This window comes from Thunnus albacares, chromosome 12 (assembly GCF_914725855.1).
Source record: "Thunnus albacares chromosome 12, fThuAlb1.1, whole genome shotgun sequence".
Taxonomy (NCBI): Eukaryota; Metazoa; Chordata; class Actinopteri; order Scombriformes; family Scombridae; genus Thunnus; species Thunnus albacares.
In genome coordinates this window covers 16,158,891-16,185,314 of record NC_058117.1, presented here as the reverse complement: position 1 = coordinate 16,185,314, position 26,424 = coordinate 16,158,891, and the positions used below count along the sequence as shown (strand labels likewise).

The 26,424-nt window shown below is 42.9% G+C and overlaps 1 protein-coding gene across 1 annotated transcript; it reads left to right on the top strand.

The window, feature by feature from the left end:
- Positions 1-774: 774 nt before the first annotated feature.
- Positions 775-24,552, top strand: LOC122993633 (apoptosis regulator Bcl-2-like). Its single transcript, XM_044367958.1, has 2 exons — positions 775-1,939; positions 21,784-24,552. Exons 1-2 carry the CDS (start codon positions 1,391-1,393, stop codon positions 21,919-21,921), a joined length of 687 nt encoding a protein of 228 aa, XP_044223893.1. The 5' UTR covers positions 775-1,390; the 3' UTR covers positions 21,922-24,552.
- Positions 24,553-26,424: the final 1,872 nt, after the last annotated feature.

Genomic DNA, 26,424 nt, shown 5'->3' with positions numbered 1-26,424 from the left:
ATGTGAGAAGTGGAACGTTTCTTTGTCTTATTTTCTTACATGATAAACTAAATAAATACCTGTGAGAAAAAAAAAACCAATCCAAATGCTCCTTTTTGATTCGACGATGCCTTCAGTTTTATGGGTGTGCCCTCGTTTTAAATTGCTCTTTCCCTCTCTGAGAAAGAAGTCTTAATTCAGTATGGGTGAGTTAAAAGTTGGATATCCAGTTTTTTTGGGGAGGGCTGTGGGAATTGGAAGTATTCTGTTTCAGGAGAAGAGATTTTAATCTTCCATGAGGGGACTTTCCCGAGCAGCAGCTCTCTCAGATTCACAGAAGATGGGATTTTCTAGGTTTTATTTGTCCCGTCAGAGAACATACGAATGAAGGCATGCAGGATTGAAAAAGCTAGAGGGAACTTGAGAGGGAATCAGAGAACAGAAGGAACCTGAATATAGTTACATCAGTTTCTGTACTGCAGGTTTGGATGCCCATCCACAAGGGGGTAGCTGGACCACATCAAAGCAGCCTCTCAGCAGAATGAGATGTTCCTGTATTCATGAATTAACCAGGATCCTCTTACAGCTTTTTTTTTTTGTTTTTTAAGTCTAGATAAGAAACTAAATGAATGAAACTTCTATTTATACATTTTTTGTACACTTATCTTACATTCAGTCATAAAATTGATGGATTGCGAGCAATTATGACAAAATGGGCTATTAAAGATTTTTTTTTTTTTTTTACTGCAGTTCTTCATGTGCACTTGGAGTCTCCGAGCGCAGCCAAAGGAATTACAGTACTTTGCGTATGACGTCAAGAATACTTCGCCATAGAGAGCCACTAGGTGGGCAGGGAGCTGAGGAGGATATGAGGAGCAATCGTGGACGAGGACTCAGTCCGACCTTGTCTGGCTCACACAGTCCCGCGCCAGGTTGTGCGTAAACGTTGCTAAAACACTTGGCGGCGTTTAATGCCCCTTCAGGCGCGTACAACTTTGGCTCTCATTCATGTTTTTATTCGCAACACTTCCCCGTCTGGGTGATGTGCACAGGAATAGATCAGCACTACTCCAACCTCTTCCGCATATTGGATTTCTATGCAAAGAGAAGGTCGCCAGTGTCCCACCAAGGATTCGGCAAATGAAGATTGCTGTTAGCATGGACTCACTATTGTTTGACTTTTAAAACGTTTTTTTTTTCCTGCGCAGTTTTGTTCCGGTGGATTTTTCTTCAACTCACGAAGCATTTGCTCCATGTGTGGGATTACGCGCTGTATCGGTTATATTAAAATATAATCGACTTTTGAAGAAGCCTGTGCAGAGCAGTGAGCGGTGTACAGTGCACACAGTCGATCACGATGCATTTGATTTAGGACACCCTCTGTAAATACAAAGTGCCAAATTAAGCCGTAATGGCGAACGAGTGTAATCGCAATATTGTGGAAAAGTATATCTGCCATAAACTCACAAAACACGGCTACGTGTGGGAATTTGATGATGTCCGGGATGAAGATGCTGCTAATAACGGGTCAATAGTTGCCCCTCCGCCGACTTTGGTCCGCCGGTGCCGTGAAGCCAGCACCGGGCCCGACAACGAGAGCATCCCCCACCTCTGCAAGCGGCTCCCCCAGTCCGACCCGCACGCCGCCATCCACAGAGTCCTGCGCGAGGCTGGAGATGAACTTGAAAGGTTGTACCAGCCGGACTTCACGGAGATGTCGCGGCAGCTGTATCTCACCTCCAACACGGCGCAAAGGAGATTCGCCGAGGTGATAGACGAACTGTTCCGGGACGGGGTGAACTGGGGCCGGATTATCGCTTTCTTCGAGTTCGGGAGCACGGTGTGCGTGGAGTGCGCGGCCAAGGAGGAGATGACATCGCAGGTGGACAACATCGCGGACTGGATGACGGAGTATTTAAATGGACCTCTTTACAGCTGGATACAAGACAACGGGGGATGGGTAGGTGTGATGCCGTGTATAGTTGAGTGGTTTTGCAGTCGTGTGCCACGGGGGCGCAAAAGTCCTCCTTTGCTGCTGCTGTGGTTGAGGAGGTTTTAACCAATGAATTCATCTGGTGTATAAATGTCTGCTTGAGATCGAAAGGTGCATTCTGATCGTGGCATGTAATATCGAAACCATATTTGCAGTTGATCATTAATCAAACCCCAACAGCTCTAGATGTGCCCATTACGCACGACAGCGCAAACGTTCGAGATGGACGGCCTCACTAATGCGCTGCTCTGATTTGATGTTCATGTTGGCTGTCAAACTTATCTGACCAATCAGACAGCGTCCTCTGTCACACCTCCCGACGCTCTAAAATAAAGCCCGCCTGTTATCTGGAAACACAGTGGTAGCCACGCAGCTGTCTTGGGGTAAAACTGACAGATCAGTGCAATAAAGTGGGAAATAAAACTCACAAAACAGTGTTTAATGCATCTTATGAGAAAGCACTGAATGGCAAATTCAACATTTACCTGTTTCTGAAGCTGTATGCAGTAAGGTGCTCTAGTATTGCTGTGATGTGATGCATTAGGTCATGATTCAAGCAGGAGGGATAAGGCCAGGCACATGTCAGCAGACAGAAAACTATTGAATTAATGTGTTTAGGCCTCTGGGCACGGCTGGACAGGGTTAGCTTATCAGGGCCATTTCCTGCACATCCAAATGACACATAAGCTCCAGGTACTAACGAGGAGAGGCAGCTACACACCGCCTTCACCTACCTACATGTGTGCACACATTCAGAAGGAAATAAAACAGTTGAAACTGAAAGAAACATGCAATATCATATCAATGTTTGCAACAATTATCCTTTTCTGCAGCTGCTGTTCCCAAGCAAAGGGTGCAGCAGACTCCCTCCTTTTGTGCTCCTCAACAGCCATTAAACCAATCTGCCATGAATTAGCCTCTAATTAGCAGAGGTACCCTTAATGAGAGCATAACATTTGTGCTGCTCCTCGGTTAGCTTATCCTGAAGGTATAAGAATTTGGAAAGGGGGGGCGTCATCAATGATTCATATCGAACATTTCATCTCAAAGGGAAGGACCGTTTAACATTCCCCTTGAGTACGCCTTGCCCCTGGAGGTGACAGGTTGTGCCACATATCAAAGGCAGGCAACAGAGGGAGGGCCCTCCAGGAACACTGAGTGCTAATCTGCAGCCGCTGTGTTTAACATGCCGTCCTCTGTGCATCCAGGTTGGAACTCTTTTGTCTGCTTTTTAAACCTGTGCCTTGAAGCTGGTGCAGGTTGGGCTGCTGAGATTACCGCTTTAGGTCTCTGGATTCCCACTGTGTGCCCACTGTACAATAATGTAGGTCATCATAGAGTGTGTTTTCCAGCTGGGCGGAGATGGCTGTATCTCTGCTGCTCTGCATTCACTGGAGAGAGAATGAGCATAGTCTTTTAATCCAAAGGATTATTCAGGATTATTGGAAAGCGTATGTTTCTACTTTGGGTCAGTTTGGTGGATTTCTGCTCAAGCAAATTATGTTGGCTCTAAAACAATTTAAGGCAGAATATTTTAGCACTGACTCATGTGCCGTTATATTTTGAATGTTTCAGAGCTTCAGCCCAGACATATTGGAGTCTAACAGACACTAATGTTGATTTATATTCAAATTTGAACGGCTGTCAGGTGGGGGAATTTCCTGAGGTGTGTGTTTCAGTTATTACCAGACATCTACACTGCAGACACAGAGCTTTGTCTGTGCTCTAGATTGTGTTTGTGAAATCCAGCTTCTCAGTTTTTATTGACTTGTTGGCCAGTCTTTCAAATATAATAAAAGTCACTGTATCATTCAGCATGTGCCAAAAAGGGTTGTTTTCCCATTTTGTTCCAAAGAACGCTTTCAAAGTGCATCTTGTGTACCCAAGAGTCTGGGTTGTTTCTTTGGTGCACAGTAGATGGCAACTTAGTTGGTTGATTCTGCTTTGACCTCTTCCTGAATTAGGAATTTAGAGGCCAAATATCTGAGATTTTTAATCAGATATTTTCCTTGAGTGGGCTGAATTCTGTCTTTCTGGTTTCTAAAATAAATTTCCCAGAGAAAATACTAAGGACATGACCTCATTTTCCTCAGAAGTCTGCAGTCTTGTTTGGATTGGACAATGACAACCACTGTTATAATCTGGCAGCCAGTTCATTTTGGAGTTTTGGTGATTATTGTAAAGTAAATGTGCTACATTTCCACATCAAATCTGCTCATTTTGGACTTTGCTGAGTGATTCAATCCATTTTGTGCTCACACAAAGGTTCATATGGTTCTTCCACCATCTGTCAGGTGGCTGTTAGAAACTGAATCAGGATGAGCTGATGAGCTTTTTTTGTCGAGGGACATGATTTTTCTTGATGGTTTTTACAGATTTACCTGACAATGAAGAAACTGAATAAACATTGTTATATGTGTGTTTAGACAGGTTGTGTTTGCGGTCACTTTGCAGTGACCATTGTGTTATTGTGTGTAAGAGGTGACTCTTGTGTTTTCCACCACTCTTAAAACAAAAGTGGGGGCCCAATCAACCTATCAGTGACATTTTGACATGTGAGAGTGGTGTGGAAACAGCTTTCTATCAGTCACACTGTTTCCTGTTGTTTGTGAGACAATTTGAGCCCAAAAATAGGAGTGCCCACTAATCGTTGTTGAGTCTAGGTGTCCCTAGTGAGTCAAATATACTTTCAGTTAAACAAAACTATCTGCCCTGGAGAAATAACAAAGCAGTTGTTGTATTTGTAAAAACCCAGCTCCAATTCTGCGCTGATTACTTCCCTGAAACACTGTCGTTTCATTGTCTCCAACACTCTCCACCTGTATAAATTCATCCTTTGTGGTGACAGAAATTGCACTCATTAGGGGACGATTGCATCTAGGCTGCAGCCTCCCCCACACGTGGTGCACCTGTGTTTATTTACAGGTGCTCTCAGTAAATACCAAGTGATTTAACAAAGTGGCAGACGGCGACCGACTTCTGAAATTACATGCTTGACCTCAGACATTTGACGGGAGGAGGGGGTGGCGCTGAGTGAAATGCCAAAATATGCTCTGGAGCAAAAAAACAGTGAGAGCAGCTTCAGAGATGAGAAATCACTTCTTTCATGTATTTCAGGTTATTTTAGCAGAGGAAAGGAAGGCGTTAATTCACATGGAAACCCTTTTTGAAGTCTCAAACAGCAGTATGGGGTTGTCTGAGGAATGCTGCCATCCAGGTAGCCTATTTCTGTTTGTGTGTGTGTGTGTGTGTGTGTGTGTGTGAGGAGAACACAATGTATGCTGGCTTGGGTTGGGTCCATCCTGTGGGGGATTCCCTGGTCACAATCTGCTAGGCGACGGGTGGGACCTGCATGTTGCCACGTTGTTGCGGGCATCTGGCTGCACCTCTCTCCTTCCTAGTTGAGGCTGAGTGCATCAGGGACGGCAAGGAAGTCATTAATCTCCATATAGGTGACATGTCGGCAGAGTAGGGAAGAAAAAAACCCAAACAAGGTGACTCACAAAGGAGGCACATGCAAATATTTACAGGAGAGCAAAAAAAAAATCACAGTGACATCTCACTTATGTCCAATTTGTGTCTCCAAGATGCATATTCAAGCTGTTTAACACAAGCCAATACTAGATGTGGCACCATTCAAGGACTGTTCAAGGCTGCGCTTTCCATGGCTTTGAACTATTTTCCTAACAAAAAGAAGTCTCCATTGACAGTGAAAGGAGAGCCACCTTGGAGGACATGTGATTTTATGGTGTAACGAGCCGTATAAGTCATGACTGATCCATCCTTTCCTCTTCTCACTCTGCCTGCTGTTGTTTCCTTTTTTTTTTCATTTCATAATTTGTAGTTGATTAACAGCTGGGCCTCACAAATTAGAGTGTGGGATGAAGTCCACTTTCTTGTTTCTAGCAATCAGACAGAGGAATAAACGATTACTCATGCAAATACAATTTTAGGGGTTTTTCCCTCCTCTCATCATTACAAAACAGAGAAATAACATCATTTCACCACTGGAAGAGCAAAACGTGCTTGTAACTAAGGCTGGAGATTTCAACAACTTATGTTATCGCTTGATGTGGACTCTCAAAGCTGTAATGGAGACTGTACACCACAAAAGAGCTCAGTGTGGCTCGAAGCAGCCAAGATTTTCCCCCTGCACTGTACTCCTTTTGCTACGCAGGCCTCAGTCGCTCACCATCTGCCACTGTATTTACACCCATCAACCCGGCAACTGTAATGTCAGAAACATTTCCTACAGACGCAGGCAGCTCAGGGCTGTAACTCTGTGAATCAGTCTGACATGAATACATTCTTTCAGGAGCAGGCCCGGAGAGATCTCAAGTCTCTCTGCTATCTGTGCCTCTGAGATGCTCAAAGCTCAAAGACCTTTGTTTCAAACACTCATGTGTGTGTAGAATACTTTGGAAAGTGGAGTTAACCCTTTACAGCTTAGGCTGCAGTTTGAGCTACAATAAGGAGGCTACTTCAGTCAGTTTTTGATTCCTGAGATTACTTGTATCTGAAGCACTACCACATGACTTAATTTCACTTTTATCTTTACTTTTACATTCAAGAAAGTGATATCACGTGTCTCTTTGTGTCCATACCTGCATCAATGTGTCTTCAGAAGTCATTTTAGGGCACTGAATGATATGGGGATGATGTTTTTCACTCAAAAACTGCTAAACATGAAGTTTCCTGGCACTCACTTTCATTACAATATGTTTCTATGACACTGTTTACAAAAATAAATGATAAAAATGAAACCTTTCTCTAGCCATAGCAACAAAAAAACCAAGCATATTTTCTTAAAGCAAGAGAAAGGCTGACATTCACTACATAAAATAACAAACATGAGCTTTTGTTGTAGCTGGAATAAATAATTTAGCTCCATATTCAAAATCTGAACTGCAACTCTTTTTTTTTTTTTTTTTTTTTAATTTTCTGCCAATAAGCTCATCTTGATCCTCAAGCTGTAGACATAGTGTCAGTCATAATTATAGGCTGGTATGAAAACACTGACAGTGTTGTCTATCTAAAACTAAATTCATCTGAATAAAGGATTTTTTTTTTTGATGCTGATGCTGATTATATGAATGTTAGGTTAGGCTCATGAGTTCATCTTTTGTTTTTTCAGCTTGGCATGACACTCCTTGTTTTTATGTCATGTTTGCGCCGTCTTAACCATTCCATACATGCCAAGCATTTCACAAACACGCCAGAAATGTGCACCTCTGCTGTGTGTGTGTGTGTGTAAATCACTTTAACAACAACACAGATTAGCACAGAAACACTGTTCTGTTACAGTTCCAGGGACATCATTTCTTGTGCTTTTGTGAGTGCCGGGCCTGTTTCCACAACCTCGCCTCTCTCCAGAGACCCTCCACCCTGTCCTGTCCTGTGTGCTTATTTCTGTGCCTCCTCAGGAGAGCCGGAGGAATGTCTGCTGGGGAACAGCGACTGTAAATAAATAATGCAGACGAGCTGGGTGTTTCTTTCCTGAGTGGCCAGTAAAGGGTGTGGGCGATTTGCTCTTTTGTTGGGCGATCATGTCAGCTGAGCAGGCTTCATTTAGGAGTCACTGTGGGCGGTTGGCGTGCTGACGCGCGTGTGGTTTTTGTTTGTTTGTTTAGTCTCTCGCATTTCTTACAGTTCTCTGCATGTGGGTCTCCGTGTACATTTTGAAAAAGTGTGTGCATATGTGTGGGTGTGTGTTTGTGAATTCACCCATATGATTGTGTTTCCTTTTATTATTTCATCCAAATCAGTAATCACCACAACCTGCTCTTTTCCTGTTTCATGGAGGGACACGTGCCCGAGATGTTTAAAGGCACTTCTGTCCCAGTCAGAACACACACTGGTGAATAATACATGGAGCAGATAAACTCAGACACTAAATGGATGTCCCTCAAGTAGAACCCTAAAGGCTGTGTGTGCTCCAGTCCAGAGATTACATCTTCTTTTTCCTCTTCTTTTTTTTTTCTCATCCTACTTCTCCCTCTGTTTGCGTCTAACCCCACCACTCATTCGCACACACACACACACGTGCCAAATCCCTCCATACACGCGACAACAGACACACACAAACAACACACTAATACCCTGAGACCTGGCTTTCAGTGTCAGGTAACGTTGCAGATCCCTGAAAAATGCAGGGACATGTGAGAAGCCTCTAAATATAGATGTGGTACCATCACTGCTCCCATGTGGTACTTTAATTGTTATGTTACACATAAATCCCTGCCCTGTTTGCTTCTGTGCAATTATCACGTTCATATCAGAAAATCTACTGCCAAACTGCATGGAAAAAAAGTCCTAATGAACCATTTAAGGCAGCAGATAAAAGACTTTTTCCACCTTTCCTGTCATGGTGGGAGCTGGATAATGAGGAGCCTACTGAGACACGGGTTGACTTTGCCACTGGGCACACCCTTGCGAGCTGTGCGGCATATCAATATAGGGCAAGGTTAAATGGTTCCTCCCATTGTCTCGCTACTGTAGATATTTTTGGGACAAACCCCCATAAGGGTTTTTAATAGAGATTTGATAGTCTCAATTAATTCCTAGTACAACAATGGCCATTGCTGAAGACACAACTGGGAGTGTCTCTTAAATTACTTTTTTGTGCACAGAGTGAAAGGTTATCGCATGCATAGTGTAACCTAAATAGTTGTCAAAGCATCAGTTCACCCAAATCACAAAGAAAAAAAAAACTCACCCCCAGTGGCAGATGATTTTCACTGAGAACTAGAAATAGTCCCAATAAAAAAGATTGACGGAGTAGCCAAATTATTGCTGTTGAGGTTTTTTTTTTTCATTGTTTATGCTGAACACAAGCTAATTTTAATTCACCTCTGTTATGTTCTGGTTGTGATAGAAGACTCAGCAGCAGAGAACTTAAAGCAGTAATAACCAAATATTTGGCTACTTGGGGGCAGCAGAATAAGCTGTAAGTACAACATTGACATATTATCCCCTGTTGGTTCAACCATGTTAGCAAACAGTTGCCTATTTACATATTCAGCAGACACAGACACACATTAGCATTAATTTGGAGTCATGTTTCTGACCATCTGACGAATCTGCGTCCAATATTCACTCTGCGGTTAGCTCTGGTTTAGTTCCCATCAACTCCTGACGAAATATCAGGCTCTTTAGCCGCTAAATGTGCCACAATGTTCACCAGCTGGTCGCCGCAGTGGGTTTATCAGAGCTTTATGGCTTTTTGTTGATATAAAAATATAGATTAGTGCAGCTTTAAAACCCTACAAAAATGCCAACAGTGTAAGAGTGAAAATTTGTCTTTGGGTGAACTGACCCTTTAAGGTTTATTTAGTTCATTTGCACACACAGACAGGCAAGCACAGAAGCGGATGTACTGGTGCAAATCAATTATTTGCTGTCCACAAAATGGTTGTGTACACACTTACACGCATATGCATACACACATATACTGTGGCACATCAGCGTGCGCGCACAGAAGCGGATGTGGTGGTGTGAATCAATAATGCTGTGTTGTCACAGGGTGACATGTGAGCCATGGCAGGGAGCAGATGGCCCCAGGGTGCCTTGCTTCCTGTTAGCTGTGCCATCCAGCCTCTGTACACACACACACACACACACACACATGCACTTGCACACACCACTAGCATTTCCACTGGGATTTCCTGGTGCAACTAGCCACAGCACTGGCCATTAACAAGCAGCATTGGCTCTTCTCTGAAATGCTGAGTACATGCCCTCCCAAAAACTGACAACAGCCAGATAAATAGATTTCTCTGCCTCATCCCATGGAGGTCTGGGGTAAATAATTCTCTGCACCCCCTCCCCAATGTGATTTTTGGCAGCAGAGCAAATAGCCCTCAGGAAATCTGATCTGTTTCAGTGGACGCTAAGTGAGGTCAGCCATTGCTCAGATATCATTTTTGACTATGTTGTATTGATTGAGCATTTCCGATGGTTTGTGTAGGTATCTCTCTGTAAGACTCAATTAAGGCAGCAAAACCGTGGCTTTAAATGTAAGATTGTCTATGCAGATGATTAATCAGAATTCATGCCAAAGATAAAAGCATCCCTGTGGTAAGACCTTGGAGAGGACCCATGTTTTAGCACTTTTATGCTGACGGCTTTCAGCTGTTGTGTGTGTATGTGTGTGTATGTGTGACTGGGGGCTCACCCTCTTGGCAAAGCTCACACAGCACCGCCCTGTTGGCAGTCACCTTTGATGGTGACTGATTAGGTTTGAGGTGCAGAGAAAACGATACACCCCTGTTGGGGAGATAAAAGCATTGCCAAGGGAACGTTGCTGCTCCTGCTGCTGCCGCTGCTGCTTGGTAGTGTTTCAGGGCAGCGATCAGCTAAACTCTACTTACATGAAATTCCTCACTATCCTGAGCTCTTCACGTCCTCCCATACCTACTACCAAATTCTGTCAGCATGCTGCAGTGAACACACATTTTGTCGTTGTCACAGATAACCCCTGCTGTTTTCAGAGGACTGCCACTGCATGCTACTTCAGACAGGAATATCACGCCGGCAGGGGCATACCCAGTATTGCCGCGGCGTTATATTACATCAATTTCACTGGGTCTACTCTGACGGTGCTGCCTTTAATTGGTTGTTGGGCTGTCATTACAACTTCAAATAATGACAGATACTTCAAAGAAAATGGGGGGAGTTGGAAATAGGAGAACTGACAGTGATTCCTTTTCTTCTCAGGTATTTTATTTAGTATTTTTTGGTATTTTTTGACAATACAGTAATGATTTAACGTTGTGTATGTTGTCATCTTTTGACTTATGTCAGAGAAAATGTCTATGATGCCTGGATTCAGTTATGTCAGGCGCCATTTTTGCTTTATAGAGGACTGTTAACTCTGTGACACGTCTAGACGAGGACCATGTCTGCAAATCTAACCACCACAAGTTTAATCAACTCTGCAAATTGACCTATAAAGTGCTTCATTCATCTTTCACATTTTATGGCACTTGGTGGTTAAAAAAAGAAGAAAGAGCCCATTAAATATTTTCTCTCTTCTTAATCAACAGACTTTCAGTATATCAATGTGAAAAAAACTTCAGTTGTCACCAAGTGGACATTATCAGCTGACTTTGCAAGCTCATTTTCTGATAGCACCCAATCTATCAGGACAGGCACTCAGACCTCTTGACATTGGCTGTTTCTTGATTTGAATTAATGTGAGTCCACATTCCTGCACTCTTGAGAGGACACAGGGTTTCTCCTGGATTCCTGGATGAAATGGCTGGACTTCACAAGGTGTCTTTGATCAGAAGGTGAGGCTAACAGGGTTGAGGAGGAGGAGGAGGAGGAGGAGGAGGAGGAGAAGGAGGAGGAGATGGAGGGGCAGCGAGAGGAGGCTTATAAAGCTGTAAACAGGCAGTCCAGTCCTGACTGCCACATGGGCTGCAGCCAATTGGAGATTTCTGGGGAAAAGCTTGAAAAAGTATGGAAAAAGTATGAACAGGCCACCAGCAGGGTTGAAAGACCAAAACAAAATGGAGCAAGTAGAGCAAATGTTTTTGATTTAATTGGAGATCATGCTGTTTAAAAGAAAGTGGGAGACATAGATTAGCTCACTCCATGGACGTTTATAGAGCAAACTTGGATGAAGTTGCTTGTTAAAGTCATCTGACTCAACAATCATCTGATTCTCAGCTGATACATCTGCTGACTAGAAAGCAGAGGAATGTACTCATGAAACATCCACATGGGCATTACATAGCACAAATCAAAAATACAAAAACATTGTCAACAGTCCCAGCTGGACATACAGTCTATTTATACATATTTTCTGTATGATATGACGTCTCATTTTGAGGCAGTATATTCTAATCTTCAGCGCACACCAGCATCAAGGCTACCCAACTCACTGGTGACATTTTCCATGGATTATTCCAGGGAGAAAATGACACAAAAAACCCCTACTTCTATTATAAAACTGACATTTGCCTTATTAGCTTTCCACACATTTTCACACCAGACCTTCACTGTCACAATAGGCGACTTATTATCATTCATCAGGTGGGCTGTGCTTGTTTCCCTTTGGTCTCTGCACACAGACAGGGAAGGTCACACAGCTCCGAGTGAGCCAACCTGCTCCAGATAGTTCAAACAATCAGTCTTTTACAACACGCTGTTCTCTCCGAGGTCTGTCAGAGTCACATTGAACGCAGACATAAAGGAAACAAGGGGAAGGGAATAGAAATAATGTCCACCCCGGTTCCTTGGATACTTGATTGGGCTTTAATTACATTCATCCATCACTGAAAAGTGGTTAGATTGAGTTATTTTATTACATAATGCAAGTGTGTGGTGTAGCTGTGTTCCTTGCTGGTAATCTCAAGGTTCATTCCTTCTCATATCAGGCTTCTCCAGCACACAGTGCAGTTGTTTGTTTCCACACATCAATGCATTCCTCGCATTCCTCTCCCCCAGCCTGGATGAAAATCAGCTGGTTGCCTGAGAGAGGTCACTGAACTTTTCCCCAGTATTCCCAGCCTGAAGAGAGAAAGGGGAAGGGTGGGGGAGAAGAAGTTTTCTCTGCAGAGAACGTCTGGGTTCATTCTGAGATTGCCTTTAAGACATAGGCTGTGGGTATATGCTTACATATCTCAGTCGGAAGTTGAATTGTGTAAGAATAATTATTACTTCCCCTTCCCCCCCCTTGTTTCAAAATGACCTCATGCTCCATGCCAGATAGAGAAGTTTGGTCACGCATTGCACAGTTTCAGTCCTCAGCCTTTGGGAAAGCTGCTATTGAGTTTTGCTTTGCTTTCCCACATGACACATTTCTCTTTTTAATTCCCTGATGCAAATGTGACAACAGTCAATGAGAACTGCTTTTATTATGACTTTGTGGAAAATTTTCAGAGCGCTCCTCTTCTCCCCACTTCAAAAGGTGTTCCTGAGGGAGCTGCACCTCAAACAGATTATTGTTTTCTCTGACATTATGGGACATCTGAGATCCTCGATCTGCCTGCTGTGCTGTGCCGTGCTTTGCTTCCAGCGTGCCCTGTCCCAGACTGCGGCCTCTCTCATTTACATGGGTACACGGAGAACAAACCTGAAACCTGGCCCCATGTACTCCAATCACGTAAACTGCTCCAATATCTTGTTGCCAAAACTGACAAGCTTTCATTTAGCAGCTGGCTTTACAAGATGTCTCCTGGATGAAAGAGGAGACTACGTGAGGTACTGGGCGTCTCGCTTTTGATGTTCCACTACTTTCTCCTTCGCTGACATGTTTAATTCACTATTAGATGTTATTACACTCGGCTTGTTTGGCAATGCTGACTAAATTACAGGGGCAAGTTGGGATTTCATCAAAGGAAAAAACACAGCATTCCAGCTTTTGTGAATATTAAACTTTCCCTTTTGTTACGCTTTGCTTTTTCCTAGAGTTGGAGCTAAGATTTAGGAGTGAGTTAATGGTTCAAAACAAATACAAATCTCTTAGTTACAGTGTCTAACCAACTGTAGCTCTCCCCTGCTGCTCAACCCTCCCTTTCTCCACGGTATTAGTATGACTACATGTTTGGCTTCCCTCTAGTCTTTCCCTAGTTACCCACACAGACTCTGTGATTTACCCATACTTGGCTCTACCACAGAGAAGCTATAGTCTCAAACCAGACAGTGATGTCATCCCCACAGCGTCTGGCACAGGAAGTGACTTAACACTCGCTGAGCTGTCGAAGTCTTTTACAAAGAGGTAGCTAGTCACTCCTGCCTGAAAAGGCCCTTTTCAAATCAGGATTGTGTAATTCTGTTACATCAGGGCTTCGAAACAAAAAAAGCTTTGATGCAAAGCAAGCGGACGAAACCACAACAATGGAAAAAGCTACATGCATCACTTCATGAAAATCCGAAACCAAATGACTTCATTTCTCGGGAAAGATCAGAACAATCACCACCGCACCGCATCGAGTATGAAGCCCCGCTGCAGATGGTGTTCCCACACATCCCATTCATTGCTCCTTATACAGTAGTCGTCTTTGGCTCACATCACTCAGTCTATTTTCAGCTCCACCGGAGTTGCCTGTTGGGGTGGTGGTTGTGTGGTCTCGAGGTCTTCAGGGGTCAGTGAATATGACTTTTAAGGCTTGAGGCAGCGTGCCGCCCCTGTCACAGGAAATGAGCCTCTCCCATGGGCTCTGTTTGTCACAGGAGGAGCAACAGGCCACCTGGGAATCTTCTGGTTCCCACGGTCTCTATCAGAGGTTTCTATCTCAGCCAATCAGCCTCAGCCTTGTTTGGCCAAAATAAGTGTTGCTCTGGTTCCAGTACACAGCAATCCAATGCTGATTTGAAGCTGATAGAGCAGTTTGAAATGTGAAAGTTTTACCATAATGTCTAATCATTAACCGCAGGGTGAAGCATTGCATCGCCTCTTTGTCCTGGCTGAGTACATATTTTAAATGCCACAGATATTATTTTCATTTACCAAGTGGCTCTTAATACAAGCGCCCTCACATTCCTGAGTACCAATTGAACGAAGCAGCCCAGGAATTGTGAGTTTCACACAGTTATTTCAGCAAAAGTGCCTCTGTTTATTGGCTTTTCACACTGCTTACATGGATTTTTGAAGCCGCAAATACGTCACCGGTGCAGCTGATGTTTTATGCAAGGCTTCCTAGGAGCTATTAGACACCCAAGTGGCAGACATCCTGTCTTTACTGGAAAGCCACTCAAGCCAGGTTTAATGCCTTCACAAGTGTGGATGATGACTCAGCGACCCCTTTTCTATTCTCTCCCCTGCTTTTTGCGCGTCATCGGTGGCCTTTTAAACGGGGCCAAGCAGCAGAGATGAGAGTTGTTTTATTAGATTGGGCAGCCCTGAACTGGGAACTTGGATGAAGGCTCTCGATATTTATAGCAGCACAGCAGTCATGCTGCTCCATCCGGCTCGATTCTGTCACTTCCTCCTCCGCTGAGGGCCAGATGGGCTCAGTGCAGACATCCTCTGATGAGACAGACATCCCCTTTTTAGTTGCATTGTGTCTATTTGAGGGAACCATTGTGCCCCACGTTTTGGCAATTGTGAAGACTGAAATAGGTTTCAAGGTCAAAATCACAGGAGTAGCTTGTTTTAAATAATGAAAGAGAGGTTTCGACTGAGCTGCAGAGGTTGTCTGATTTATTGTGAGAGAAAAGCCTGCCATCCCGTTGCTTTGATGTCTCTTTGCTCTGCACGCAGAAGCGACTGATTGTAAAATGATACACTCTGAGCTTCAAGAAGGTGCGCAGAGGTGCCGAGAAACCACAAGAGCAGGAGGAGAGGAGGTGGGAAGGCAGGTGACAGGAGAGCAAACACAGTCTGCATCCCATCCATTTGTCCTCACCACACTCCGAGCAAGCAAGGTCACCTAATCCTACCATTTCATGTCGGATCAAAGCTGTTCAATACAAATCAATGGGCTCAACAAGAACAAACAGCCTGCAAGGATCATATAAATGTCCAGTCAAGGTTAAGTGAATAGATCAAAAATGTTTTTCAATTCAAAATCTGTCTGTACTCTCCCCCAAAAATAACCCAGAAAAACTAGACGCTGCTGCACAAATTGGACGGTTTAACTCCAGCGGTTCTCCTCTCTTGCCTCCGTAATGGGATAAAACCAGGTTTACTGAAGCGTTATTCATCTCCAAAGAAACCAAAGTCTCATGTGTAAAGTTACAGTTCTCATTAATCTGCCAGTTTAGACAATGAATAATAGAGACAATAAAAAAAACGCGGAGTGTCACGAGCAGTGTGGGTGATGTACTGGTGATCACATTTCACGTTCCAGTGGAGAGGGTTCACACCCACGGGGAAGGGGGGGAGCGAGCTGTTTTGTAAACACACAAATGCTGCTGGTGCTGCTGACGCAAATCTGAATATTTATGAGCCTTTAGGGTAGCATCCAACGTCAAAATTGGTTCTCACTTTACGATGGAGTACAATGTAATGGCTCTATTGCCAAGTATGAAACCTGAGTTTTCGGTGACACTCATGTGGAAGGAAATTAAAAAAGGTTTTCCTATTTCCTTTGTTTCAAGGCATGATCTTCCTTTCTGTTCTGTGTTTGTTTTTCATCAGACAGACCGATATAACTCCACAGTTACCAAACTGGCAAGTTTTAAAGGCCAAACATTGTGAAAGGATGTGGATTGTCAGTTAAGCTCTTTCTAAATACAATGTTGTTGTATGAGGCAGAAATATCCTTCAGTTGAGAATTACACAGCTGGGTTTACCTGTAAAGATGGAATTCCTGGTTTAGTTTGGAGAAGTGTTCATCTCTCTCAGAAGTATTTTAATGTATCTCAAGCTTTTCATTGATTTTAAGGTTCTTCAACCATGGAATGTGTATTAAGTTGTCACAAATTGTAGCTTATACTTTGTGTAAAAAGATCTTGCCTTAAAGATAAATCATGAAATTAGTTGTCATAGTTTGGATAAGGCTGCATTTAATGATTATTTTCTTACTGGTTTTGCCCGACCAACAGTCAGATACTAGAAAGCTTTCCCATTTACAATGATATAAAAGAGAGAAAAGTAACAAATCCTCATATGTAAAAAGCTGGAACCAGAACATGTGGATTTTTGCTTTAGAAAAATGACTTCAAGGAATAATTCCACATTTTAGATGAGAAGATCGATACCACTCTCATATTTGTCCATTACATATAAGGCCATAGCCATCAGCAGGTTAGCTTAGCTTAGCTTAGCACATAGACTGGAAATATTGGGATATGTTGAAATATTCCTTTGGATGAAAAATCTGGAATAATAATATGTAATTTTTTGTTGAACCACTAATCGATTAATCGCTCCATGTGGATATGTTTCAAGGATGCAAATCAGCTTTAGCGCCTTGACGTACTCCACTTAAAGTCCACGTATTTACTTGGTATATGTTCAGGATTTGTACAGCTTTTCATCGCAATTGTCAGCATTTGGCCGTGAGGTTGTTGTTTCCAAGTATTGCAGTATTGTCCCAGTTCAGTGAAGGGCTCAGTGTCCTCAGCTCCAAGCTGTTTGGCAATGCTGACACAGGGGGATTCACTGGGTAATGAGTATTGCAACAAACTCCTCCGTCATCTCAATTTTTGCCAGGCCGGTCGATGGATGACACTCCAGAGAGTCGATCGAAGCTGACCTTGCTGCCAGACGAGAGGTTGCTGTCCTGTCACCTACTGTGTCTGGAGTGGGGTATTTTTTTTTGTGCGTGTGTGTGCATTCACACATAAAATTATATATAAAAAGGATGAAAGAGAGAGATATAAGTGCATTTTTTTGATCAAAACAGATCAATTACAAAGGATATTAATGCCTTCCTTGCATTTTTTTTTATCTCCCATTACTCCCCCATGGCTCCTGAAATGAGAGTTTTGTTTGACTTTAATTAGCTGAGGAGAAGTCTGCGAGAACCTCATTAAAAAATCAAAGAGGGCCAGCAGCAGCGGCGTATGCGATATTATAAGTATGCTAGTATGTGGATGCTTAGGAAATAAACAGAGCGTGGGGAGAAGCTCGGTTCAGAGGTGAATATAGCAGCGAAGCCACAACAGGCACTTTAATTACAAGTTGAACTTTAACCCACATCCCTTTCTCTCAGTCTTAGTCTGCCCGCAATTACCCACAGAAATGTCCCAAAACAGAGATAACTGCCTAATCATTTCTCTGTTTTGGCAAAGCACTACTTTGGGGTTTTAACGGAGCTAGCCAAGTGCACAAGATGACTCATTATCTTCCACAGAAGGCGAGTTCCCAATAGCAGAGGGGAGATACCCAAAGGAACTGGCAAATGTTTGGTATTTCCTGTTGCCCTCAAGATTGCGTAAGGCCAATCAGAGGAAGACAACAGTGTAAAATCTCTTTGTGTCCACGAGAAAGACACCGAGCTAAACCCAGAGGTCTAAATCATGTGAAAAACAAATCAGAGGTCGAGCACAGGCTGTCTCCCGCTGGTGGGAAAAGCAAATCATGTGTGAAGCTTCCAGCCTGGGTAACCATGACACTCGGGCAGCAAGTTGCCACCCCATGGCTGAGTACGGGATCCTCTCAAGTCCTCGTCGCTCAGTCCGACTCTTTTCCTCTGTATGCGTCTCTCTCTCCGAGGGTTTCATTGTGTGCAGTAAAAACGACGGGAAGGGAGTGTGTAAACCTGGCTAAACATTTTCCCATTGGATCCCTGGCTTCTGTAAGGCTGCTGTGACCTTTTTAAAAGGCATTGATCCAAAAAATGAACACTGTAGAGAGCTGCAAACCAGATTTTATTTCCCAGATGCACACCTGCTGTTGACAGCAGATGGTTCGCTGCGGGGCAGAGTTTTTGAGGATTATGGAGTCTTTTGTTGATGTGATAAATGCTGATGTTTTGTCCTTTCCTGTCCCTGACAACTTTCTGTGCCCTCCTCTTCCAGCTGCTTATTATTATGTTTCTTTAAGGCTTAAGTTTTCATAATGGCAGTCAGTTGTGAAGGAGGGAGGGAAGAGAGAGGAAGGGAGGGAGGGGAAAGTGCCAAGGTTTGTTTTTCACACTTCTCACATGGTTGTGGCAGCTCTGCTCCGCTAACGTGTGGGTGAAAAAGTTCCAGGAGCTGAAGTAGAGCATGCCACAGTCTCATGATATCCACCTGACCCTCCGCCTCCCCTCCTCCTCCTCCTCCTCCTTCTCTATCTCTACTTCCCAGCTCTCCCCTGAGTCAGTCTGGAGTTATTACCATCCGTGCCCTTGTGGGATTCTTTGAAACATCCATCACCGCTCTTATGAACCTCTTACCGTAATTGGCCCGCTTTTGTTTCAGACTTAAATAGATGATAATCTATGCCGACTGTCTGGGGCATATCGAGGACACGCATCATGAGTTTGCCATTTTTGTTGAGCCTGGCTACAGTAGTGGTCAGTCACATGCACTTGCTGTCAGACCTAGTGGCTGGTTTGCATTGTTGCCTCAGCAAACTGTTATTTTCCTGCAGTAGGTGTAGGGAGGCAGTGTTTTTGCCAACCAACACATTCCCCTCAGCTGGAGGTCTGACTGAAGAGCTTGTTCTCTAATTAATACCTGTATCTTCACGGGGGGTGGATAGGTGGGGGAAGGCAGGGGTGGCATATCATCACTAAAAGACAGGGCTTGTTCAAAGTTCTCCGAAATGAAGCTATCTGACACTTTGCTGTCAGTTTCTTCACTCTGGATAATTTAAACCGCTCCTCTGTAACAAAGGAAATGCCATGTGGTTAAAGATATTGCCAGCTGATTTAAGAGCACAGTGTGTGCTGACACCAGGGGGGCCTAAACCGAGAAGAAACTGCTGATCCTTCCTCCCTCTGTGTCACCGACTGGCCCCGAGCCTCAGGAATGCCACAGCACAGGAAGGGAGGAGAGGGAACAGGAAATACTTTTGTCTCCCCACAGCACTTCAGAATGGATGTCTTCTTTTTTTTTTTTTTTAGGCTTTTTTTTTTAGGGCTTTTGTTTGATAAATGGAAGCTGTATATTAAAAATGTGACACTTAATAACCCAGTTTTTCTCCTACTAGATCAAGGTCAAATAAAATGTGTGTATTAGAGTTACACAAAACATAATTACTGTAGGTAAATTGAGTTAAATCAAGACAGATTAAAATAGAATTATAATAGATCCCCATGGGAACTGACACAGTAATGTTGTGGTGAATCAAACTTAACAATTCACCATTGTTCACAGATAGGTCAGGTTACAGCTAAAAACAGCGGCTTCAAAGGAGCTTAAATGCATAGCCTTTTAATGCTGCTACTAATGTGGTTAGCTTCATAACAAAAGAGCTGATATTCAATAGGAAACTGTTGATATATCCTCACTTAAACCTCTCGATTCTAGTTTGGTAATCTACTTGCATGTGTGTGTGTGTGTGTATGTGAGGGGGGGAGTGGAGGGGGGGGGGGGAGCTTAGCACTATGACTTCCTGTCCAGCTGTTCCTGCTGTCACTGCCTATGAGCAGATGTCTGTATTTCCTCGTCTTAGACACGCAGCCGCGGTATTTTCTCAACAGACCTTCCTTACGTACGCGCAGACACATTCTCAATTTGTAACAGACCTCCTTTTAAAACCCCAGCAAGCAGCAGAAAGCAGAACAGCCTCCCAGCTCGTGTGTAACATTAATATATTGCTCGAGGGCTGCAGAGCTCGTCCTTATGCTAAAAATACTGTTGATGTGTAGTTGCCAATAAGCTCTTTTGGTGATTTCCATGTTTGTTTAGTGAGCGTTTCTGGGCACGTGATGCTTTTTGGGGGCTTCTGAGGTTGTGTGTGGGAGGGTGTGAAAGGCGAGGAACAGTAATGGATCTGCCTGCAGCACGGGTGTAATAACACTCTATTTCCACCCATATTCAGTGACGGCTGATGGGATTTACATGGTAAAGGGTCAGTTCACTCAAATTACAGAAACATATTTTGACACGTATCTCCAGTGGTGTGTAGTCATGCTGATAATGTTGGTTTTATTTTCCCAGGTTTTGAGATATATGCCTTTTTTCATTTTCTCTGTGATCAGTTTTCATTTGAACTACTTCTACCAAAGAAGTAGTTTCAATAGATTATCTAAGAGATTTCAATAGATTATCTAAAAAAAAAAATAGGGAAAACACTCACCTATTCTAGTAAGGTGCTGGCTTGCAAGCAGACATTAAAAAAAATAGTTGAAAAGCTGCACACTCATAACTCAGATGAATTTATTTGAACAGATGAAGAGCCGCTTTGGCAAACTGCCTTCTGCAGGATGAAAATCATAAGAAAAAATATGAGCTTTTCCACATTTTTTGGATTATCAAAGAGTAACCCTTCTTTCTAGGAAAAGATGTTGCTGTTGTATTTGTTGTCACACTAGAGGCATGACTCCAGGGATGTTAGTTGGTTTGTTGGTCCAGCATTTTGGTCCAGACTAAAATCTATTAAACAAGAATTATATGGATAGCCACCACAGACATTTCATGTTCTCTTCAGGATGAATTGTAATCGCCTAAATGATCCCTTATCTTTTCATTTAGCGCCATCATCAGGTCATCGTTCCAGTTTCTCCTGTACTTTGGTTTATGAATAAATACCTGCAAATCTCATGACAGTCTCATCAGCATCATTGTTACTTTTTGTAAAGTGAAAATTAGCAAATGTTGAACATGGTAAACATTAAACCTGCTGTTAAACACCAGCATGTTAACATTGTCATTGTGAGCATGTTAGTGTGCTGACATTAGCATTTTGCGAAAAGCTGTAGACTCTTAGACAAACCACAAATTAAATTCCATTCAGCTGTATTGAGACATCGAGACATTTATATCAAAACCTGGAAAAAAAGAGAGAAAAACAAAACAAGCCTCTCTGCATGGTTAGATACTATTAATGTAAAGTCAGAATATGTTTTTTCATGATTTGGGTGAACTGACTCTTTACAGAAAGAGGCTGATAATATTCTATATTTCTCTTACTGTGCATAAAGCTCATGAAGAAAACAAAACCAAACTAAGCATCGCCTGTGTGAAGGCAGGTATAGCTTCCTCTGTTCCATAAACCTCCATTGTTTTCTAAATGCTATTAAAAATACATCAATGAGCCAAACTGTTGCACTGGGTTCCGTCTTTACAACGAACACGGGCGCTGTATTTCAGTTTGAGTCGATTCCACATAAATACTCACTTGCACACCAAATGTGTATTGATCTTCTGCTGAAAATCGTCCCCGACAAATGCCCTTCCACTCCTGTTTGAGTGACATTTGTTGAAAACTAAACACATATTCTTTTGCCAACACATAACTGTCTCTCTTCTTGTCTCTCCCTTAGGACGCTTTTGTGGAGCTGTATGACAGACAGAGGGACTCAGTCTTCAGTAGCACCTGGCCCTCCATCAAGACAGTCTTCGGTCTGGCTGCGCTCGGGGCAGCGAGCCTCACCATCGGAGCATATCTCACGCAGAAGTGAATGAGTCCTCTTTTCTATCAGCTCAACTCCATCCTCAACCCTCCCTCCTATTCCTCTTCCTACTTTTCTGTTTCCTTTTAAAGATGCCCCTGACCCCTCAGAGACAACCTTCAGACTTCCGAATCTGGCTCTCTTCAAAGCCTTCTCACAAAAAAACTCCCCTCTTCCTCGCCCCTTCGTGTCAAAACAGACACAAATCAAAACAACTAAAGGAACCAGATGCACAGCCCGTACAGAGCAAAGGACATCTTGAAAACTGGCAGCTTAGATGTAATCACACTAAGCTGAGCACAACTGAGGAGAAAAGGAGGGATCAGTGGCATGCATCTGTTTTTCGTTTGTTTTGTTTTGTTCTGCCTGCTTCTGTACTAGTTATAGCATGAACTTTGAGTGTTAGTGTAGACGTTGCATGTGTCGGTGTGGCGAAGGAGAACTCATGCGGGACCTCCATTTGGAGGCCTTGGTGATGGGGGTGCAGGGACAATGATGATGACGCCCCGCACCGAAGAGGAAGTGGCCACAGCCCCGCCCCTGCTTGTTAGGGTGAAGAACCCCGTTTGAACTGTGGACTCCAGTTACCCCCCCCTCCCCACCCTGCAGCCGTCCTTCAAAGGACTTCCTCCACAGAACAGCTGCTCAGAATGTATAATGGAAACAGCTTGCTACAACCAGCGCGGTGTGTGTCTACTGATTTCCCTCTTCAGACAGCTCCAGTGAGCTCTCAACACACAGCACCATTATACTCTCCCTGGACTTTAATAAAGGATGGGCCAGCAGAGTGGAGGACTGAGCTTTCTTTTGCAGAGTTTTCAAACGTCCTCGATTGCGAGGATTCTTACATTGGTTTTTAATTTTTGCAGCGCGCCAAACCCCAATTACTGTGGTTTTAAGAGACAAAAAGAGGAGAATGGAATTTTTTTTAAGGATGAGAAACGTGTAGAAGAAGCCTGTTGTTGTAGAAGTAAATGTTGTATGTTGCTGAGAGAAAGGTTGAGCACAGCACAAAAGAGCGAAGTAAACTAAACATTGTATTTAGCATCTTAAGAAGGGAGCAACGTAAATGGAAGAGATTTTAAGTGTGGATTCCTCAAGTAAGTGAACAAGATTGCTCCTCTGCCCTGAAAACTCAAATAATCACTGGCCTTACTATTAGCACCCAGTAATTCTAAAATCTATCACTCCTTTTTTTTTATTTTCTACCTCTGTTACTCTTCACTTACTCCATTTGTGGTCAGATTGTTTGGGCTCACCCAGGTTCACCCATCTGTCCTCCAGCTGCTGAGGCCCCACAGTGACTCTTTAATGCTAGAATCCACTCTGACAAAGACGGTTGTTGACGTGGACTGAGAAAAACCCTCGCTTGGTCTCTCTCGCCGCAGTCTGGCTGTGCAGAACACCACGGTAACAGGGTTTCAGTTCAGGACTAAAGCCAGTGTGTGTGTCCCGCGTGCTGGAACCTGAGATGTCCCCTCTCTCCGGCTGCAAATGCAACATTGATTTGTTCCTTTCAGTCTGTTTTATTTTAATTGATGTTTGTCTTGTGTTACAGTCTGACAGAACATTTTTGGAAATGGCTCCGACATATTTTGTTGTATAGCAAGTTGCTTATGGAAAAGTGATTTTTTTCTTCTCTCTGTTGTTAAAAATCTTTGAATTCTTCGCTGCATGGATGAAAGATACTGTCTTCACACGATGAATATTCACTATGTGTAACCATATTTATATCAGAATGGTGTAGAAGATAACAAATAACAACAAAGGAGTTGCATTTTCTATTTATTGAGAGGTACCAAATCACAGATTTTTTTAACAGTACTTTGAAAAAAAATCAGTTGTTTTCACTTTTTTTTTCTATTCTATGGAATCACACTGTAACTACATCATTTTTCTGGCTGCTATTGTAACAAAAAACAACAACAACAACAACAACAACAAAAGTTTAAAGGTGAATTTCTGTGTGGTATTAATATTGGCTTAAGGCTGCTATACTGTTGATTTCACTTTTACTTACAGCTTAAACTGCCACAAATTTACAGTAGTATAATTCTAGAGAGCTGGAAACCAAAGTTAACTTGTATTAACCTTTAATTTAAAAAAAAACAAACAAACAACTAAAGTAGCTTAAGGAGAATACATGTGGCTTCACTTTGACTTCACTGAGAGTTTGTTCAGTGAGGTTTCGTGATCTCTCTGTAGAGGGTTTGTCTAGTGTTACTGTACTATATCCGCTTAACTTTTATCAACTTTGTGCTGGAATGATAACTCAGTGCTTATCTGTAAAATGTTGACCTGCCAGACCTAAACCTTGTCTCAGTTATCACTATAAGCAATCTCATTACAGCGGCTCATGCTGTGTGATATTCCCAGTGGTGTGTGTGTAAGAGAGATGCAGAGGGTGATTTGTGAGCAGGAATAGGAACAGTTTAACAGCAATATACTGTAATTTTTATATTCTTTGTGCATTATATGAATGTAGGCACTATGGTTGCTGTACTGTTTTCTGTCTATAATCGCAAACCTGTAGCACTTAAAAAAAAAAAAAGTGAAATGTGTTTCTGTTGTTTACTGCTATATCCACGATAAGCTAGTGGGATCATATTGTTCCTAATAAACCAGATTTCTCAAGCACCAGCTGCAGTCCAAGTTCTTGTTGTTTCTGCTTTTTTATTTTTATTTTTGTATCAATTCACAGCTTTGTCTCTGAGCATATGTGCATGTCAACAAGACAGAAAGAGAATAAGAGATGTTTAGGTGGAGAGCAGTGTATCAACGGTGTTCTTTTGATTATCTGTTATCTATCACCAGCTATGTGCTGTATGTTCTGAGCCTAGTTGTGTCAACGTGACAGTCTCCTAGTGAAGGACTGTGCAAGAAAAGCAGCAGCCGCACCCCCGTCAGACATCAAAGCTGTCCCCAAACACTGCACTTGTCAGCCTCCCTCTTCTGCTCTGTACGCTGCTAAACACGAGTGCAAAAACCCAAATGCCCTGCGGCCAGGTTTTTACACCCGCTGCCTCTGTTCTGATCACACTTGTCTTCAAAGGCTACGGCAGTCTTGCTGCTCAGTAGAATTTGTGAAAAGCATGATGCAGTAAAACTAATGTTGAAAGAGTTGAGTGGGTGCGAGAAAATGAGGGGAGAGGAGTGAAAGACAGTGGTGGTGTGTGTGTGTGAATAGATATATCCCCGAGGAGACTAACAGCAGAGGGAAGTTCATTTGGGCTGGAGCCCCTCGCAATCCCTCCTCTCTCTCTCTCTCTCCCCCTACTCGCCATGCATATAAAATGCATGACACGCTCTGAAGAGGAATTTTAAATCAGGCCCTAGACTTTCAAAAGAGAGTCCAGTGTGGGTGTGGATGGATGGTGAATGTGTGTATGTGTATAGAAAGGAAGAAAGATGGGCAGTGAGAGGAGGAGGGTGAAGCCCTCCTGCCTCTTCTGCTTTAGGGCTACAAGGTGTAGAGGAGTCTTTCCCAGTGCTGGATATCACAGGGGAGATTGGGAGATCAAAGCAGATTGTCTGGAGTAAGTCTGGTCCAGTTTTACCCCTCATTTGGAAGTCCATCAGATCCACTCACAGTAGGCTACCTTCGCCTCATTTAGAAGCAACCTTAACTGCATTAAAAACTTCCTGCTGAAATTTGGCAATTTCCTTAAAAGAGATCAAAAAAGGCACTGCAACAGAAATCACTCATCTCATATTGGAATGTAAATATTCAATGAGAAAGAGGTTATTACTTATTACAGCATGATGTGATGACCTGTAGAAAGTGATTTTTTTGAACTGTGTGCTACAGTGTCACCTTGTGGTCGTTACTAACATGTTCTTCACAAATGCTCCAACAGGGTCTGAGAAGCTTTGTGAAGTGCCAAGATTCTGCGAATTTCTCTTCCAACCGCAGCTGATTTCACTGAGCAGATCACATTCAATTATAGAGGATGAAGCATCAGCTGCTGTAATGATCAGCTGAAATAAAAACCAGCCTTTTCCCGGCACTCTCTGGCACACGGTTGCCTATTCTTGCTCTAAAATACCCTCAGGGCGACATGCCATGAAGAGAAAAGGCTCAAGGGCTGAAAGCTCTACAGCTAACAACTTTGGTGGTGGCTGCTCAGCCGTCTGTGGCTGGCAAAACAGTGGTTCCATTTTTAAAAAATGTGTGAGACATCTAAATGTCACATAATATGTTTAGAAAGCTGGAAAGCAGACAAATGTGATGCAAGTATAGCCAACTAAAAATCGTGTCAGTAAGAACCACATATATTCATTTTCAAATATGTTTTGTGGAGCTGCTTTTCCAGTGTTTTGGCTGGTAGTATGATATAAAATCATCATGATAAAAAAATGCAAAATTACGAAACTATGGTTATGATAAGTGTAGCATGAAACCATTTGTGCTTAAGTGGTTTGGTCACTGTTTGTTTGTGAGGATCAAAGCCAAAGATGGATGTCTAAGTGTAGTTAGAGCACACATTTGACTAATTACATTAATTTAGGTTA